This window comes from Zophobas morio, unplaced genomic scaffold (assembly GCF_036711695.1).
Source record: "Zophobas morio isolate AGI-343-1 ecotype UQ-CSIRO unplaced genomic scaffold, CSIRO_AGI_Zmor_V1 ptg000004l, whole genome shotgun sequence".
NCBI classification, from domain to species: Eukaryota; Metazoa; Arthropoda; class Insecta; order Coleoptera; family Tenebrionidae; genus Zophobas; species Zophobas morio.
In genome coordinates, this window is record NW_026972109.1 from 3467458 (window position 1) to 3488073 (window position 20616).

The following is a 20616-nucleotide window of genomic DNA, read 5'->3' on the forward strand; positions in this document are numbered from 1 at the left end:
TAGGATCACCTCCACTACCAAGGCATTAGTCTTATCTATCAGTGTACAAGTCACACGAAACGATCGCACAAACTTAAAAAACGAAAACCCATAAAATGTTGACCCATGGAAACACGTGTTGAACAAAAGCGATAATCAAAACGACTTTGCGTATAAAATAAATGCCAGCAATTAGCCACCGGGTGTTAACACTAGTCGCACGCTGTTCTCCCAGTACTCGGTTTAGTGCCACCTCGGGGCCGAAATGTCCCACCGCAAGGTCGTCTCCAGGACGCAGAGCGTCACCTACAGCCCCATACCCAACGTCTTCCGGGACCTGAAGGGCAAATGGAGCTCGGAAGGGAGCCACAGAGCCGCAGAGGTAAACATTGCGTCAGAACCTTGAACCGTCTTCTTCGACGATAGACGACGAGTCCGATTGATAAGACGCGATATGTCACGATAAGCGGGCGAATCGAGGTCCGATCCAGTGTAAAATACGCGTTCAGACAATCAGAATGAAACGTAAAAAGGCGAAGGGCAGGACCACGTGATATGTCTAAAAGCGTCGAAAAACTGCCTTTGTTGGTGTCACCGCCTCGTAGGTATGGCTCGGTGTTTCCGTACTATGAGTTTCTCAGGTCCAGAGTACAGCAAGAGCAGCAGGTATTTTTTCAGTTAGAGCGAGTTTTTCGTTGGCCGGAAATTGGTTTTTCAAGGGTGGATTTTGCGTCAAAGCTAAATTTACTTTGTTCATGCATGCTGGATGGTTGGCAGTGGCGTAGATACGGTTTTACAGTTGTTGTTGACGTTACTAAAGCGTCTAAAAAATTATTTGTGAGGAATATCCGGCTCGAAGGGCCATTTTGGCCTTGTGGCGAGTTTTTTCTGTATGAAAATCCACTTAGGCTATCTTTTGAATTGTAAAGATGGTTCAGGAAGAGCAAGAAATGTTAATCAACCTTTCCTTATCGCTCTCTCTGTAACGACAGAGATATTTTTTGAATCATTATGTTGCAAAAAACGGGTACCCTGTGATTTGACATTTGACAGATTTGTTGAAAAGCATTAATTTTATTATACGAAAAAGCGAGGTTAGGTTAGGTTTATTGTAGACATGTTCACAATGTTTACAAAAAATCAAGACCAACTTGATAACTTTTTCAACTGAACACTCGGTATATTGTTGTTTATATTTCTTGCAATTATGACACATTCATTTTTCGAAGTTACTTTAGAAGATGGCACTAGTAGTAAAAGGTGGATTTAATGACAAATGTTCTGCTTTCTGGACTTTTCGTGACTCCTAGAGTGTGAAAAATAGGTCTCCCATTTTTGTCTGTTTGTCGTCTGGACTTTCCTTCAACAATTTGATGACGTCATCTCAAAATTTGCATGGTGAATGCTACCTAAATTTTATAGAATAACATCCCACACTTGTGGTTTACCAGTCCGCTTTAATTTCACATTCAGTTCCAAAATCTTTGAAAGGTTTTAAGGTTATCGCGGTAAATCGCTAATCAAAGTTTATTTGTTTATGTTGAGGACAGATTAAATTAAGAATAACAACACAAAAAATAAGAAAGAATAATACCATAAAACAGTATAACAAATAGAATTCTGCAAGAAATTTTTTAAACAATGTGTTTAATGCAATAAATTAAGATTCCCTAAAAATAATTAAATAAATTGTTATTACCTTAAGCACAAATGACAAAACTACCAAGCGATATTTAATCAACCAAAATTAATTAGAACCAAAAATATGTCATTATAGAATTTGTACGCAATAATTTGAGAACGTCAAATCAAAATCAAAATTTTGCAAAGTAAGGGCTATTTAAGATTTATAAAATAACATATCCCTGTACTTGTGGTTTATGATTCTCCCTTGATTTTTTTTTTTATTTTAAAGTCTAACTTAGAAACTGCAAAACCTCATGATTTGAAATCTTGGAAAGGTTTTAAGGTTATTGTAAGCATGGTGAAACGCTAGTCATAATAATTTATCTATTTTTTTTTTATTTTTAAATGTAGTTTTCGAAACTTTCTTCAGTGAAATTTCTTAAGTGAAAAAAAATGAAAATTATTTCAACATGTCACAATTTAATTTAGAAACTAGAAAACCAAATGCTCTGAAATTTTGGAGAGTCTTAAGGTTATCGTAAGGATGCTAAATCGCTAATCGTAATTTATCTATTTTTTTTTTATTTTTAAATGTAGTTTTCGAAATTTTCTTCACTGAAATTCTTAAATGAACGTCATAATTGTCCTGAAATTGTAACCAAAATTTATCTGATCATCCCCTGCAACAATTTGATGACGTTGCCTCAAAATTTTACATAGTAAATGCTATTCAAATTTTATGAAATAACATCCAGTACTTGTGGTTCATGATTCCGTTTTGATGTTTTACTCTAAGCGTCCAAATTTTTGGAAAAAAATCAAAATTATGTAATTGCGTTTCGACCTGTGGAACACAGTAACTAATAATAATAGTAATAAAAAAATTGTTTGACAACATGTTACAATTTAATTTAGAAACTAGAAAACTCAATGCTCTGACATTTTGGAAGAGTTTTAAGGTTATCGTAAGGATGGTAAATCGCTAATTCTAATTTATCTATATTTTAAAAAATTTTTAAATGTAGTTTTCGAAACTTTCTTCAGTGAAATTTCTTAAGTGTACGTCATAATCGTCGTAAAAATCTAACGAAAATTTATGTGATAATCCCCCGCAACAATTTGATGACGTTGCATAGAAAATGCAATTTAAATTCGATCACATTAATGTACTCCTGTACTTGTTGTTTATTATTCCGCCTTTATTTTTTACCGCCATAATTTCGATTTTCGGAAAAAAATCAAAATTATTTCAACATGTCACGATTTAATTTAGAAACTATAAAACCAAATGCTCTGAAATTTTGGAGTCTTAATGTTATCGTAAGGATGCTAAATCGCTAATCATAATTTATCTATTTTTTTTCATTTTTAAATGTAGTTTTCGAAATTTTCTTCACTGAAATTTCGTAAATGAACGTCATAATTGTCCTGAAATTGTAACCAAAATTTATCTGACCATCCCCTGCAATAATTTGATTTGCCTCAAAATTTTACATAGTAAATGCTATTCAAATTTTATGAAATAACATCCAATACTTGTTGTTCATGATTCCGTTTTAATTTTTTACTCTAAGCGTCCAGATTTTTGGAAAAAAATCAAAATTCCGTAATTGCGTTTCGACCTGTGGAACATAGTAACTAATAATAATAGTAATAAAAAAAATTGTTTGACAACATGTTACAATTTAATTTAGAAACTAGAAAACTCAATGCTCTGACATTTTGGAAGAGTTTTAAGGTTATCGTAAGGATGGTAAATCGCTAATTCTAATTTATCTATATTTTAAAAAATTTTTAAATGTAGTTTTCGAAACTTTCTTCAGTGAAATTTCTTAAGTGTACGTCATAATCGTCGTAAAAATCTAACGAAAATTTATGTGATAATCCCCCGCAACAATTTGATGACGTTGCATAGAAAATGCAATTTAAATTCGATCACATTAATGTACTCCTGTACTTGTTGTTTATTATTCCGCCTTTATTTTTTACCGCCATAATTTCGATTTTCGGAAAAAAATCAAAATTATTTCAACATGTCACGATTTAATTTAGAAACTATAAAACCAAATGCTCTGAAATTTTGGAGTCTTAATGTTATCGTAAGGATGCTAAATCGCTAATCATAATTTATCTATTTTTTTTCATTTTTAAATGTAGTTTTCGAAATTTTCTTCACTGAAATTTCGTAAATGAACGTCATAATTGTCCTGAAATTGTAACCAAAATTTATCTGACCATCCCCTGCAATAATTTGATTTGCCTCAAAATTTTACATAGTAAATGCTATTCAAATTTTATGAAATAACATCCAATACTTGTTGTTCATGATTCCGTTTTAATTTTTTACTCTAAGCGTCCAGATTTTTGGAAAAAAATCAAAATTCCGTAATTGCGTTTCGACCTGTGGAACATAGTAACTAATAATAATAGTAATAAAAAAAATTGTTTGACAACATATTACAATTTAATTTAGAAACTAGAAAACCCAATGCTCTGAAATTTTGGAAGAGTTTTAAGGTTATCGTGAGGATGGTAAATCGCTAAATCTAATTTATCTAGATTTAAAAAAATTTTTAAATGTAGTTTTTGAAACTTTCTTCAGTGAAATTTCTTAAGTGTACGTCATAATCGTCGTAAAAATCTAACGAAAATTTATGTGATCATCCCCCGCAACAATTTGATGACGTTGCATAGAAAGTGCAATTTAAATTCGGTCACATTAATGTACTCCTGTACTTGTTGTTTATTATTTCGCCTTTATTTTTTACCGCCATAATTTCGATTTTCGGAAAAAAATCAAAATTATTTCAACATGTCACGATTTAATTTAGAAACTAGAAAACCAAATGCTCTGAAATTTTGGAGTCTTAAAGTTATCGTAAGGATGCTAAATCGCTAATCGTAATTTATCTATTTTTTTTTTTTTATTTTTAAATGTAGTTTTCGAAATTTTCTTCACTGAAATTCTTAAATGAACGTTATAATTGTCCTGAAATTGTAACCAAAATTTATCTGATCATCCCCTGCAATAATTTGATGACGTTGCCTCAAAATTTTACATAGTAAATGCTATTCAAATTTTATGAAATAACATCCAGTACTTGTGGTTCATGATTCCGTTTTGATGTTTTACTCTAAGCGTCCAGATTTTTGGAAAAAAATCAAGATTATGTAATTGGGTTTCTACCTGTGGAACATAGTAACTAATAATAATAGTAATAATAAAATTGTTTGACAACATGTTACAATTTAATTTAGAAACTAGAAAACCCCATGCTCTGAAATTTTGGAAGACTTTTAAGGTTGTCGTAAGGATGGTAAATCGCTAATTCTAATGTATCTATATTTTTTTTAAATTTTTAAATGTAGTTTTCGAAACTTTCTTCAATGAAATTTCTTAAGTGTACCTCCTAATTGTCGTAAAAATCTAACGAAAATTTATCTGATCATCCCCTGCAATAATTTGATGACGTTGCCTCAAAATTTTACATAGTAAAGGTTATTCAAATTTTATGAAATAACATCCAGTACTTGTGGTTTATGATTCCGCCTTGATTTTTTATCCTAGGCATCTAGATTTTCAAAAAAAATCAACATTGTGCGACATTTTCCAATTTAATTTAGAAACTCTAAAACCGAGTGTTCTGAAATCTTGGAAATGTTTTAAGGTTATTGTAAACATGGTAAATCACTGATCATATTTTTTCTGTAATTTTTGAAACTTTCTTGAGTTACATTTTCTTAAGTCTACGTTATAATAAAATTGTGAAAATGGTAAAATGCTAACCAAAATTTATCTCCTCATCCCCGTCAATAATTTGATGACGTCATCTCAAAATTTTGCGTGGTAAATGCTATTTACATTTTATGAAAATCAAAATTGTGTAACATTTTACAATTTTTCTTTATCTTGAATGTAATTTTAAATGAAATTTATTGAAGTGTACGTAATTTGTCGTGGAAATGATAAAATTCTAACCAAAATTTATCTATTCTCGTCGATAATTCGATTACGTGATTTCAAGATTTTCGATTGATAAAAATTTGTAGAAATTTGATAACGTTAAAAAACTGATATAAATCATCGTTTACGATTTTTCAAAATTTCAGGTTTAATTAATTTATTTCTTGTTGATGAATTGAAAACTTCAAAATCGAGAAGGTGAAAGAGTAAAGTGAAAACTTAAAAATCAAAAAACTGAAAAACGGAAAAGTCAAAAACCGGGAATTGAAAATTGTAAAAATGATTTGCAAAAACTAAAAATTTAAAAATCGGGAAATTGTAAGACCTGGTCTGACCTGACCTGACATGACCTGACCTGACCTGACCTGACCTGACCTGACTTGACCTGACTTGTTTATTTTTGTATGTAATTTTTTTAATTTTCTCGAGTTAAATTTTCAATTGTGGATATGGTAAAATGTTTTCCAAAATTTACTTATCATCCCCCGCAACAATTTCATGACGTCATCTCAAAGTTTTCCATGGAAAATGCTATTTAAACTCAATGACTTAACGTACTCCCGTACTTGTTGTTTATGATTCCGCCTTAATTTTTTCCCCTTGGTATTCTGAGTTTCGGAAAAAATCCAAATTGTTGGACATGTTACAATTTAATTTAGAAACTAGAAAACTGACTGCTCTGAAACTTTGGAAGAATTTTAAGGTTATCGTAAGCATGTTAAATTGCTATTAATAGTTTACCTACTTTTTAATTTTTAAATGAAATTTTCGAAATTTTCTTCAGTGAAATTTCTGAAGTGTACGTCATAATTGTCGTGAAAAAACTAACCAAAATTTATCCGATCATCCATTGCAACAATTTGAAGACGTCGCCTAAAAATTTTGCATAGTAAATGCTATTAATTTTTTATTATTGGCATCTAGATTTTCGGAAAAAATTAAAGTTGTATGACATTTTCCAATTTAATTTAGAAATTCTAAAACCGAATGTTTTGAAATGTTGGAAAAATTTTAAGGTTAACGTGAACATGGTAAATCGCTAATGATAATAATGAATTAATCTGATTATGTAATTTCTGAAAATGGAAAAATGCTAACCAAAATTTCTCTCATGATCCCCGTCAATAATTTTGATGAAAATCAAAATTGTATAACCACATTTTACAATTTTTCTTTATTTTTGAATGTAATTTTTGAAACTTCCCTAAATGGAATTTATAGAAGTCTACGTTATAATTTGTCGTGGAAATGATAAAATTCTAACCAAAACTTATCTATTCTCGTCGATAATTTGATTACGTAATTTCAACATTTTCGATTGATAAAATTTGTAGATTTAGCTTCTGTAGAAAATTGATGACGTTAAAATCCTGATATAAATCATCATTCATGATTTCTCAAAATTTCAGGTGTAATAAATTTGTTTTTTGTTGAAGAAATGTAAAATTAAAAATCGAGAAAATGAAAAAGTAAAAATCAAAACTCAAAAAACTGAAAAACGGAAGGTCAAAAATCGGAAATTGAAAATTGTTAAAATGATTTAGAAAAATTGAAAATCAAAAAATTGTAAAACTGGAAAACTGTAAAATCGAAAACTTGCAGATCGAAAAAATGAAGAAACGTAAAATTCATTTAGATTTTCGGGAAAAAATCAACCACTTGTTAAATTCTAAACATTGTTACGTGAAATTGGTACAATGCTAACGAAAATTTATCTGATCGGTTTTTGTCGATAATTCGATTACGTAATTTCAAGATTTTCAATTGATAAAAATTTGTAGATTCATTTTGTGTACAAAAAAAGTTGATGACTTTAAAAACTGATTAAGCATTTATTTATTGCTTATCTCGAATTTATTTCTTTGCAAATCTTGAAACTACGTGACTTCATTTCATTGTTCTACAAAATTAATACCATTATTTTCACCAAAAAGCCAAAAACGACGTTTAATTTTTTCAAAAAAGTTGATTTAAATCATTTTAATTTTCTTATAAGGTATATTGTGGCTTTTTAAATATAGTTAAAGTCGAAATAAATTGAACACTGGCTAGAACAAAATATTTCCAACAAAATAAACTCGTTGATTTTTATTTTAAGATTAATAAGTCAACAAAACATAAATTAGGAATATGTGAGTAAACATTGTAAACGTAAATAACATGATTACTATTCAGCAATGCAAATAAAAATAAATTATTTTTATTACCCATAGAAACACGATTCAAACATGACACGGGTGGCGTCCTTGTGAATGTTTTAAAATACATGTAAAATGAAAATTACAATTTAATTCCGGATAATTGAAAAGGCAAAAAATAAATTAAAAAACAATTTTTGAATGGTAAAACATGTTTAAATTGATCTTGGAAGATCGTTTCCATAGTTCAAAAAAGGACTTGGAATTAGTACAGACCCCGGAATATATTTATTTTGTGGCCAGGAGCTCAATAACGATCAGTTTATCTCGTTTATTAAGAAGTATTTAGTGAAAAATTAGTCGGAAACTTCTCTTAGTTGTGTAGTACAACAAACAAATTAGCAAATTATTCCAACGACTTCCCAAACTCTGAAATTACTCCAGTAAATCAATACTTTTCAACTTGACTCCTCAGGTAATACACTGATTTCCGCATCAAACAGTTTTTGTATTGTTAAACCATTTATTGTAACCTGGGCTATAAATACAGCTTATACCGAGATTAACATGATGGAACGATCTGTCTCGAGGGATGAAAGGATCTCGTTTCAATATTTAAACAATTTGCAAATAATGTTATCTGGTCTTTGTGTGTATTTTTTATTTTGGCTATAAAATTTGTTGTATAGAAACCGACCAATTATTTGTGCAGCTGCTATTGTAAAGTTGTTGGTCTTCTAAATTAGTGTATTGCCGCCGTTTACACTCAACAATTATATTAATTTATTGTTAAGTAGCAATTTTAGAGGCGAGTTCTTTCTCACTCCTTTATTTCGTTCCTGTAGACGTAGAGAAGTGGTGTGTGGGAGGATGTTTAAAGCGGGCAGACTTTTTCCCGTACAGCACCAGGTAGTATTTAGCAAATAAGTGAACTGTTGCTTAAGATGTTATTTTTGGTTGTTGTGGAAAGTGTTTTGATTAAAATGGTGAATGACTGATAATGAGTGAGCAATTTATTACGTCGAGAGTCACTGCGAGTTTAAGTAAATAAATTTGTCATACTCATAATAATAATTTGTAGCAAAGTTTAATTTTTGAATTTTGTACATAATTGTAAAATTTGTGACAGAAATCTTGTCCCAGCGTCAGGTGAAACCATTTTAATTGACGTGGCATTTTCAAACGACAACCTTTCAGTGAGCTGCGATATTTTATTTTTAAATTGATATTCTCCTAAAATTAGTTACGCGTAATCAAAATTTATTAAGTTTTGAAAACACAGGAAATGGATTTAATGCGACGTTGGTGTTGTTATTTAAACAGTAAATAGAGTTGTAACTGGTAAGATCCGTGCATATAAATAAATATTTATTTAGAGCTCGCAAATAACAAAAAACAACAATGTTTGTACAATATCAGAAGCTAAAGCAATAAAATACCAAGGCTGATTGTGCAAATCACTGTAATAAAGACGCTAGTTATTTTTTTTTCGTATTTTAGTCGTATTTTTTCGGTAACAGATAAATAATTAAAAAAATTTTGAAATCACCCAGAGAAACTGACCTGTTAAAAAACGTTTTATAAAAAAATTTGTGGGCAACTCGAACCTAAAATGTCCTCATCACTTGTGAAAGATTATTTTGAAAAAATTGTGATATATTTTCTTCTCATTTTTTTTGTCAAAACTAGTATTGTCATGAAACAGATCTGTATTCAGAAAAATGCATCATCATTGTGAATTTTTATGCAGTGAGTGTTTTCTTTTTTAATTAGCGTTAGCAAGATCGTCGATAGTATTCTAATTTTCGAATCCTTTTTAGAATATACTTTTCTATTTATATCGCTAATCATTTTTAAATTTATACAAATACAAAAAGAAATTATCATGTAGTTTCTTACATTGTCGCCCGAATTATCTATATTTCTTTTAAATAGAGATTAACGTAATAAAGTTTCGAAAAATGAAATTTTATAATTTTTCACAAATGAGTTTGAGATGTATATGGGTGGGGTTTAATTTTTGGCATGTTTTTTTTTGCTATACAATTTTGAACAACGCGATATTCAAAAACATGTTTTTAATTTCTTGTAGATAAATAAGGATTTTCCAATTAAACTCCGCCCGTCGGTCTGACAACGAATGAAAAATTCATTAATACATTTAGTTTTCTTTGTGTAACACGATTACATAATTTGACATGGTAATTTCTCGTAAAAAAAATACGGATTTTACAATTTAGCTCCGACCCTCGGCTAGCGACGAATAAATAATAATCATCAGAATAGAGATAGGGTGGGTGGGCGGGGCTTATGTTTTGCCTTCTGTTTTCTTAATAGATATAGCCATCTTTTCACAACAAGAAACTTGGTTAAAATAGTACATTTTGCAAGGAAATATGGATTTTGCAATTATGGGGCGGAGTCTAATTACAAAATTGATGTTTCCTTATACAAATTTTCCATTTTAAACATGTTTTCAATTTTATATTGTGAAAAGAAATCTACATATCTAAAACAAAAAGGTATAATGTAACCCCACCCATCCGCCCTATCTCAATTGTGATGATTTTTTTTATTCGCCGTTAAACAAGGGGGCGGAGCTTAACTGCAAAATACTTATTTCTTTCCAAAGAAATTAAAAACATGTTTTTGAGTATCGTGTTGTAAAAAGAATAGATGTATGTATATTAAAAAAAAATAAAGCCAAAGATTAGGCCCCACCCATACCCACCCCGATCTCAATTCTCAGTTGTGATGAATTTTTCATTTGTTGCCAGATCCAGAGGCGGGGCTTAATTGCAAGATTCATATTTGTCTACAAGAATTTACCATTTTAAATATGTCTTGAGTTTCTTGCTCTGAAAAAACGACTACGTATATTAAAAAAAAGGCAAAATATAAGCCCCGCCCACCCGCCCTATCGCAATTGTGATGACTTCTTTTATTCTTAGAAACTCAACACACATTTAAAATGGTAAATTTGTATAGAGAAATATCTATTTTGAAATTACGCTCCGCCCCTCGGTCTGACAACGAATGAAAAATTCATCACAATTGAGATCGAGACGGATGGGTGGGTCTTCTTTTTTGGTTTTCTTTTTTGAGTAATATATTACACGATTACATAAAAATATATTTGACATGGTAATTTCTCGTAGAAAAATAGGGATTTTACAATTTAGCTCGGACCTTCAGCTCACGGCGAATAAGAAAGCTCATCACAATTGAGATAGGGTGGGTGGGCGGGGCTTATATTTTGCCTTCTGTTTTCTTAATATATATATCCATCTTTTCACAACAAGAAACTTGGTTAAAATAGTACATTTTGCAAGGAAATATGAATTTTGCAATTATGGGGCGGAGTCTAATTACAAAATTGATGTTTCCTTATACAAATTTTCCATTTTAAACATGTTTTAAGTTTTATATTGTGAAAAGAAGTCTACATATACTAAAACAAAAGAGTACAATACAAGCCCCGCCCACCCGCCCTATCGCAATTGTGATGATTTTTTTTATTCTTAGAAACTCAACACACATTTAAAATGGTAAATTTGTATAGAGAAATATCGATTTTGCCATTACGCTCCGCCCCTCGGTTTGATAACGAATGAAAAATTCATCACGATTGAGATCCTGACGGATGGGTGAGGCTTCTGTTTCGGTTTTCTTTTTTAACTAATACATTTAGTTTTCCTTGTATAACACGATTACATAATTTGACATGGTAATTTCTCGTAGAAAAATAGGGATTTTACAATTTAGCCCCGACCCTCGGCTCACGACGAATAAAAAAGATCAACAGAATTGAGATAGGGTGGGTGGGCGGGGTTTATATTTTGCCTCCTGTTTTCTTAATATACGTAGCCATCTTTTCACAACAAGAAACTTGATTAAAATAGTACATTTTTTGCAAAGAAATATGGATTTTGCAATGATGGCGCGGTGCCTAACCGCAAAATTGATGTTTCCTTATACAAATTTTCCATTTCAAACATGTTTTAAGTTTCATATTGTGAAAAGAAGTCTACAAGGCCCCCTATCTCAATTGTAATGATTTTTTTATTCGCCGTGAACCAAGGGGGCGGAGTTTAACTGCACAATATTTATTTCTTTACAAGAAATTAAAAACATGTTTTTGAGTATCGTGTTGTTCAAAGAATATTATGTATATTAAAAAGAAAAATAAAGCCAAAGATTAGGCCCCACCCATACCCACCCCGATCTCAATTCTCAGTTGTGATGAATTTTTCATTCGTTGCCAGATCGAGAGGTGGGGCTTAATTGCAAGATTCATATTTGTCTAGAAGAATTTACCATTTTAAATATGTCTTAAGTTTCTTGTTCTGAAAAAACGACTACGTATATAAAGAAAAAAGACGTAATATAATCCCCGCCCACCCACCTCATCTCAATTGTGATGATTTTTTTATTATTAGAAACTTAACACACATTTAAAATGGTAAATTTGTATAGAGAAATATCGATTTTGGAATTACGCTCCGCCCCTCGGTCTGACAACGAATGAAAAATTCATCACAATTGATATCGAGACGGATGGGTGGGTCTTCTCTTTTGGTTTTCTTTTTTGACTAATATACATATTACACGATTACATAAAAACATATTTGACATGGTAATTTTTCGTAGAAAAATAGGGATTTTACAATTTAGCTCCGGCCCTCGGCTCACGGCGAATAAAAAAGATCATCAGAATTGAGATAGGCTGGGTGGGCGGGGCTTATATTTTGCCATCTATTTTCTTAATATATATATCCATCTTTTCACAACAAGAAACTTGGTTAAAATAGTAAATTTTGCAAGGAAATATGAATTTCGCAATTATGGGGCGGAGTCTAATTACAAAATTGATGTTTCCTTATACAAATTTTCCATTTTAAACATGTTTTAAGTTTTATGTTGTGAAAAGAAGTCTACATATACTAAAACAAAAGAGTAAAATATAAGCTCCGCCCACCCGCCCTATCGCAATTGTGATGATTTTTTTTATTCTTAGAAACTCAACACACATTTAAAATGGTAAATTTGTATAGAGAAATATCGATTTTGGAATTACGCTCCGCCCCTCGGTCTGACAACGAATGAAAAATTCATCACATTTGAGATCGAGACGGATGGGTGGGTCTTCTCTTTTGGTTTTCTTTTTTGACTAATATATTACACGATTACATAAAAACATATTTGACATGGTAATTTCTCGTAGAAAAATAGGAATTTTACAATTTAGCTCCGGCCCTCGGCTCACGGCGAATAAAAAAGATCATCAGAATTGAGATAGGGTGGGTGGGCGGGGCTTATATTTTGCCTTCTGTTTTCTTAATATACTTAGCCATCTTTTCACAACAAGAAACTTGGTTAAAATAGTACATTTTTGCAAGGAAATAACGATTTTGCAATTATCGAACGGAGTGTAATTGTAAAGTCGATATTTCCTTATACAAATTTTCCATTTTAAACATGTTTGAAGTTTCATGTTGCGAAAAGAGGTCTACACATATTAAAACAAAAAGACAAAATGTAAGCCCCCCCACCCGCCCTATCTCAATTGTGATGATTTTTTTTATTCGCCGTTAACCAAGGGGGCGGAGCTTAACTGCAAAATAATTATTTCTTTACGAGAAATTAAAAACAGATATCGTGTTGTTTAAAGAATACCATGTATATTAAGAAAAAAAGGCAAAATATTAAACCCCAGCCACCCATCCCATCTCAATCGTGACGATTTTTTTTATTCTTAGAAACTCAACACACATTTAAAATGGTAAATTTGTATAGAGAAATATTGATTTTGCAATTACGCTCCGCCCCTCGGTTTGACAACGAATGAAAAATTCATCACGATTGAGATAGGGTGGGTGGGCGGGGCTTATATTTTGCCTTGTGTTTTCTTAATATACATAGCCATCTTTTCACAACAAGAAACTTGGTTAAAATAGTACATTTTGCAAGGAAATATGGATTTTGCAATTATGGAGTGGAGTCTAATTGCAAAGTCGATATTTCCTTATACAAATTGTCCATTTTAAACATGTTTTAAGTTCCATGTTGTGAAAAGAAGTCTACACATATTAAAACAAAAAGGCAAAATGTAAGCCCGCTCGCCCGCCTTATCTCAATTGTGATGAATTTTTTTTATTCGCCGTTAACCAAGGGGGCGAGCTTAACTGCAAATTGCTTATTTCTTTACGAGAAATTAAAAACAGGTGTCGTGTTGTTCAAAGAATACCATGTATATTAAGAAAAAAAGGCAAAATATAAACCCCGCCCACCCACCCCATCCCAATTGTGATGATTTTTTTTATTCTTAGAAACTCAACACACATTTAAAATGGGGTAAATTTGTATAGAGAAATATCGATTTTGCAATTACACTCCGCCCCTCGGTTTGACAACGAATAAAAAAAATCACCAGAATTGAGATAGGGTGGGTGGGCGGGGCTTATATTTTGCCTTCTGTTTTCTTAATATACATAGCCATCTTTTCACAACAAGAAACTTGGTTAAAATAGTACATTTTTGCAAGGAAATATGGTTTTTGCAATAATGGAGCGGAGTCTATTTTCAAAGTCGATATTTCCTTATACAAATTTTCCATTTTAAACATGTTTTAAGTTTCATGTTGTGACTAGAAGTCTACACATTTTAAAACAAAAAGGCAAAATCTAAGCCCGCCCACCCGCCCTATCTCAATTGTGATGATTTTTTTTATTCGCCGTTAACCAAGGGGGCGGAGCTTAGCTACAAAATACTTATTTCTTTACGAGAAATTACAAACATGTGTTTGAGTATCGTGTTGTTCGAAGAATACAATGTATGTATATTAAAAAAAAGGCAAAATATTAAACCCCACCCACCCACCCTATCTCAATGGTGATGATATTAAGAAAAAATCTACCATTTCGAACGTGTTTTAAGTTTCTAGAAATAAAAAAAAATCATCACGATTGAGATAGGGTGAGAGGGTGGGGTTTAATATTTTGCCTTTTTTTCTTAATATACGTAGTAAGTATTCTTTGAATAACACGATCCTCAAAACATGTCTTACATAGTAATTTTCGTAAAGAAATAATAAGGAAGGATTTTGGAATTAAATTCCGCTCCTTTGGCTCTTAAGTATTAAAAAGAACCATCACAATTGAGACAAGGTGGGTGGGCGGGGCTTATATTTTGCCTTTTTTCTTAATAACCGTAGTCGACTTTTCAGAACAAGAAACTTAAGACATATTTAAAATGGTAAATTCTTCTAGACAGATATGAATCTTGCAATTAAGCCCTGCCTCTCGATCCGGCAACGAATGAAAAATTTACCACTGAGAATTGGGATCTTTGGCTTTATTTTTTTTTTTATATACACAATATTCTTTGAACCACATGATACTCAAAAACATGTTTTTAATTTCTCGTCGAGAAATAAGGATTTTGCAGTTAAGCTCCGCCGTCTTGGCTCACGACGAATAAAAAAAATCATCAGAATTGAGATAGGGTGGGTGGGCGGGGCTCCATTTTGCGTTTTATTCTTAATATGTATAGACTTATTTTGACTTAAAATTAACTCTGTCGAATGCAATTTTCGCCGTTTTCTTCTACTTGATGATGTTTTCATTTGAACACTCGTTATAAGAAATTTTGCCACATTTTAAAATTGAAGTCTGTATAAAGTTGTTGAGTAACACCATCCGTTAGAATGTTTCCGAAGTACTAATCTTCAGAGTTCAGTGTTAAAAATAATGTTAAACGATTGCATTTTACCTTAAGATCAGCGGTTAGCACTTCCGTGTCAACGAGCAATAATTTTCGTCCAAATAAAAAAGTTAGTATGTAAAATTTTAATAGAGTTAACATGACGACGCATTTTCTTGATATCCAGCTTCCGTTTACAAAGACCAGAACTTGTTCTGTAACAATTAAATCGTCGTATAAATAACAATCATCCTGATAAATCCCCATTTTTTATTTCTTTTACTTATCGGTTACACTATTGTTGCTTATTATTCTTGAAGTCATCGATAAAGTACACACACACTTGCTTTATCAGATGAAAATTTTGGTTTCCTATTTATGTTGAATACGCATTATGAATTATCACTCGTGTGGGTATTATCTTTTTCACAATGTAGTTGTGATTTCGATGGACTCTTAACATTAGTGAGTTTGATTTAGATTGTGCATGATGATATTTAAAAAATGAAACGACGAGGGTTCAATCATTACGCTTACGTGAGTAATTTTTTGTATTTTAATTGGAATTTCAACCATCGGGGGGTGTTTACCCCGTGTCTAAATTTTTACTTTGATATAAGCTCTCTTTTATATTTTTTTTGAAGCGGTGGAGAAATGTCTGAAATTAGTAGAAAAATTTACGAATATCAAACGCGTTACTAGGGTGTGATTTTGAACCGCGAACATTCGAATCGGGCTAAGCATATGGCGACCGTCGCCATCTTGTTAGACGCAGTTGATAACTTAGCCAACACCCTTTCGAACCATTTGAATCAAATGCGTTGCAAATTTCTAGGTGGTGAAATTTTGACTCAAATTTGGTTTTTTGTTGTACCTTGTTGCGCAATTATACCCATACAATTTAATTACAAGAGTCTGGAGTGGTTAACACGGCGTAAATTTCCACGTAATTTTTATAATTAAATTATCTTGTCGCCACACAATAACAATGGTGCCAAGTCCAAGTGCCCTTTATCAGTTCTGATTGGTAGCAAGGTCTAACCGGGATGGTGGTGCACGAAGTTTTTATAACTAGTGGGTTTTGGCTTGAAGCCAATATTTCGTTTTTAAATTCAACGTCATATTCATTCGTCTTCCGTTAAGATCGTTAGATAAAATTGTCACAGTGCAATTAATTTTAATTCAAAAGTCGTTGATAGCATGATAAGACATAAAAGAGTAGAAGTACCAATTGAAATTGCAAAAATCAGTCGTCTCATAATTTTTATTTTTTGTAGTATCAGAAAACCAGTTTATGAAGCAGCAAATTTTTTTGTCATGCTTACTTAAATTTTTTTCCTGCTGTCATCCGTTATTATTTTTGACATATTTAGGTCACTCACAGTTCATACATTTTGACATTTGATGTTGGTTAATAGATAACTGATTAGAAATTGATTTTGAAATCCAGGAAGTCCACAGTGTTGTAACTATTCGACAGTAAGTTGCATGGCTGCCAACTAAGATTGTCAAAGTAGCTAACTTGATTCTCCATCTTGGTATCTACATGTTCGATGTTTTTTACCACTCTTTATGTGTTCCAACTGATTTCAACTAAACCTCCCTGTATAACTCTGCGTTGCAATATCCAGAATCACAATGCAAGAACCCTCCAGCACTCCCAAGCAGCAGCGTCACAGCATCGCTGGTTCTCCTCCAAATGTCGAATCCGGTCGCCGCCGACCGTCTTTCCTTCACCTCCACATCCCGGAAACAAACTGGAGAGGTTCTCTCACGCACTTGCATCTTCCGACATTCACTCTGACAACCCCCGAAGGTGATCAGAGTCGAAAGTTCAACTTCGGATTAGGCATCAGGCGGCATTCACACCACGTTAGTCGAAAGCGAATTGCATGCAGCCAGTACATAAAAAAAACTAACGCGAATGGCCTCCAAAATAACGTTGTTTTATTATGTTTATTCAGGCTAAAATTAAAACAATACCGCTAGAAAGTAGCCAAAAGAGCAGCGTATTTTCGTAGCGCTGGTTGTAAAATTCTTTCGAGTGTACTGAGTAAGGTTTGTTGCTGCATGAACTAGAATAACGCTAATTAGGCACTTTTTATTATTAACACTAACGTGATGGAGGTCTGTGTGCGTGAAGTTGACGGCACGAACTTGAAATGGTTTAAAGTGGGTGTTAGCAGATTAAAGTTAAACTGACTTACTAACAGTCCACGTTAAAACAGTTCAAAGTATTTACATACGGGGTATTTCAGATTTTTTCAGGCAGTCTGTCTGTCTGTCTGTCTGTCGGCTGTCAGAATTTTTATTAGATCGATAATTCCCCTGCCTGAACCAAAATCTAAGACACTCTGTATACTTTTCCACTTTCACGAACACAGCTACCCTCCAACTTGTCCTTGACGTGACTCGTTTCCTCCCCAGACGCTACACCGTAGCGAGTCCATGGTGTCTCTGTGCTTCCGCACTCTATCAGGCTTCATCAACGACGACAACCTCCCCGGACTCAAGCAACTCCTCGAGAGCAAGCAAGTGCAGGTGGACGACCGCGACGAAAATGGCTCGACCGCGCTCATCCTGGCCGCCACCAAGGGTCGCTCCGCTTTCGTGCGCGAGCTCTTGGCCCACGGCGCCGACGCCAACGCCGAAGACAGCGACTCCTGGACCGCGCTGCTATGCGCGGCGAAGGAAGGGCACGCGGACATCGTGCTCCAGCTCCTGGAGCACAACGCCGACATCGAGCACCGGGACATGGGGAACTGGACGGCGCTGATGTGGGCTACATACAAAGGTCGCGTCGACGTAGTGCAACTCCTCCTCGATAAAGGCGCTGAAGTTAACGCCCACGGGAACTACCACATTTCGTCGCTGATTTGGTCGGCGGGTCGTGGGTTTACTCAAATCACGGAAGCGTTGATCGCCCATGGTGCTAAGGTTAACGTGGGGGATAAGTATGGAACTACGGCGTTGGTGTGGGCGTCGAGGAAGGGGCACGCGGAAATAGCGGCCATGTTGTTGAAAGCCGGCGCCAACGTGGACACCGCCGGGATGTACTCCTGGACGGCTTTGTTAATGGCGACACAGGGTAATCACGTCGAGGTGGTCAATCTGCTCCTGGATTATAAACCTAATGTGAATGCGTTAGACAAGGATGGGTGCAGTGCGCTCACTATAGCGTGTAAAGAAGGCAATAATGAAATCGTCACGGCGCTTATGGCCGCTGGTGCTTATATTAACGTCCAAGTATGAGGGTTAATCCCCGAGTGTGTTTCCATTTTTAACCTTCCCCGTTTCAGGATCGATTCGGCGATACCAACCTAATTCATGCTGTCAAAGGCGGCCACCGCTCGTGCGTCGAGTCGCTCCTTAAAAAGTACGCCGATGTAGATATAGCAGGCAAAGATCAAAAAACCGCGATTTATATGGCAGTGGAGAAGGGTAACGCCTCCATCGTGAAACTTCTCCTAGGGGCAAACCCCGACCTAGAAATGGCCACCAAAGATGGCGATACCCCTCTTCTCAAAGCCGTGCGGTCCCGAAACGCCGAAATCGTCCAACTCTTGCTTGATAAAAAAGCCAAAGTTTCGGCGGCCGATAAAAAGGGCGACACGGCACTACACATTGCCATGAGGGCTCGTTCCAAAGGCATCGTCGAGATTTTGCTGCGTAACCCGAAACACAGCCAGTTGCTCTACAGGCCAAATCGTGCAGGGGAAACCCCCTACAATATCGATATCAACCACCAAAAGACGATTTTGGGCCAAATTTTTGGCGCCAGTAAGTTACAGTCAAAATTGTCACCCAGACCACACTAAATCGCGTTTCAGGGCGCCTCAACACCAACGAAGATAACGAGAACATGCTAGGCTACGACTTATACAGTAGTGCTCTTGCCGACATCCTCAGCGAACCCTCTCTGTCCATGCCTATTACCGTAGGGTTGTACGCGAAATGGGGCAGCGGAAAATCCTTCCTCCTTAACAAACTACGGGACGAAATGAAGAATTTCGCGCGCGAGTGGGTCGATCCCGTCTTCCAGTTCACCAGTTTGATGTTTCTGGTACTGCTGCATGTGGCGCTCATCGTCGGTACCATCGTGGGTCTGTCGGTGCAAAACTGGATCGTCGGCTTATCAGTCGCCGTAGCCTTCTTATCCATTTCCTATATTTTTCTCGCGTTGGTTTGGTTCGCCAATAAAAGGTACGACTGGGACTGGCCGTACAACTTCAACGTTAAGCTGACGCGCAAGTTGAATAATATTAAGTTGGTTTTGCAAGTTTTGTTTTGTCATCCGCCTGGAGCGCCGATTTATGATGGGGTTTCGGCGCACCCGATTAGGTGAGGGTGGGTTTTGCTATTCGTGGGTTAATGCGTTGTTGCAGGTTTTATTTTACGGATCAGACTAGGGTTAGTAGTACCGCTGGCGGTGAAAATTCGGTTGTGCAGATGATAGGGTCGCTGTATGACGCTATCGAGAGTGATTATGGAGCTTTAGCGACTAGGCTGTTTCGAGCTTTTAAACCTAAACCAGGTGAGTGTCACCGAGGTGTTAATTGAGTGTGTCATGAGTGTGTTGCAGTGAAGTCTTCGTCGACGTGGAAACTAAGGAAGCTGTGTTGTCTCCCTTACGTGGTGATTTTTGAAATTATTTTTCTTTGTGTGTTAGTTGGAACTTGTGCCTTGACTGTTTACTTAGTCCATGTCAATTCTCCTGACGATAATCTGTAAGTACCCGACGATACAATCTAAGTACGTACTTGAAACACATAATGAGAAAAATTTCCATTGAATACAGTTTGCTAGAGAAGTTGAACAATACGTGCGTTTTTAAAAAGATAATAGGACACACCGACTACCGACAGAGGTGACGTTGAGATTGCAAAAGTCTAAAAACGTAGTTGATAATAAGTGTCCGATTAAATTGTATCGATGCTTGGGTTGAATCTGGTTCGATATTATCAGATGATTGTTTAAAACAAATCGTCGAAATCAGTGCAATTATTTCTTTATCATCATGACGCACATTTTGAATTTTTGGTTAACGAAAACAAATCGCGATTAGGATCAAGTTTTTTATATAAAGCGTTCAGGATGTTTTTAGTAAAAGTGAACCATGAAGTTTTCTTCAGGTTGGATGAACTGATTCATTCTGTGACTTAAATATTTGTTGATTAAAAAATATCTCCGAATTTTTCGAGAATTTTT

General features: G+C 34.3%; 1 protein-coding gene across 8 annotated transcripts in view; it reads left to right on the forward strand.

Annotated features, from left to right (window-relative positions):
* The window catches only part of Arms (Ankyrin repeat-rich membrane spanning), a 45397-nt gene that overhangs the window by 9376 nt on the left and 15405 nt on the right, over nucleotides 1-20616 (forward strand). For 2 of the 8 annotated variants that reach the window (XM_064067421.1, XM_064067438.1), the window contains exons 2-7: nucleotides 17040-17280; nucleotides 17836-18654; nucleotides 18708-19188; nucleotides 19239-19749; nucleotides 19794-19942; nucleotides 19991-20135. In XM_064067421.1, coding sequence (XP_063923491.1) covers nucleotides 17047-17280; nucleotides 17836-18654; nucleotides 18708-19188; nucleotides 19239-19749; nucleotides 19794-19942; nucleotides 19991-20135 — 2339 coding nt within the window. In that variant the 5' untranslated portion in view covers nucleotides 17040-17046. Of the gene's footprint in view, nucleotides 1-69; nucleotides 362-464; nucleotides 646-8508; nucleotides 8617-15878; nucleotides 15946-17039; nucleotides 17281-17835; nucleotides 18655-18707; nucleotides 19189-19238; nucleotides 19750-19793; nucleotides 19943-19990; nucleotides 20136-20616 lie in introns of those variants that run through there. The other 6 variants (XM_064067462.1, XM_064067446.1, XM_064067427.1 and 3 more) reach the window with 5 other exon arrangements.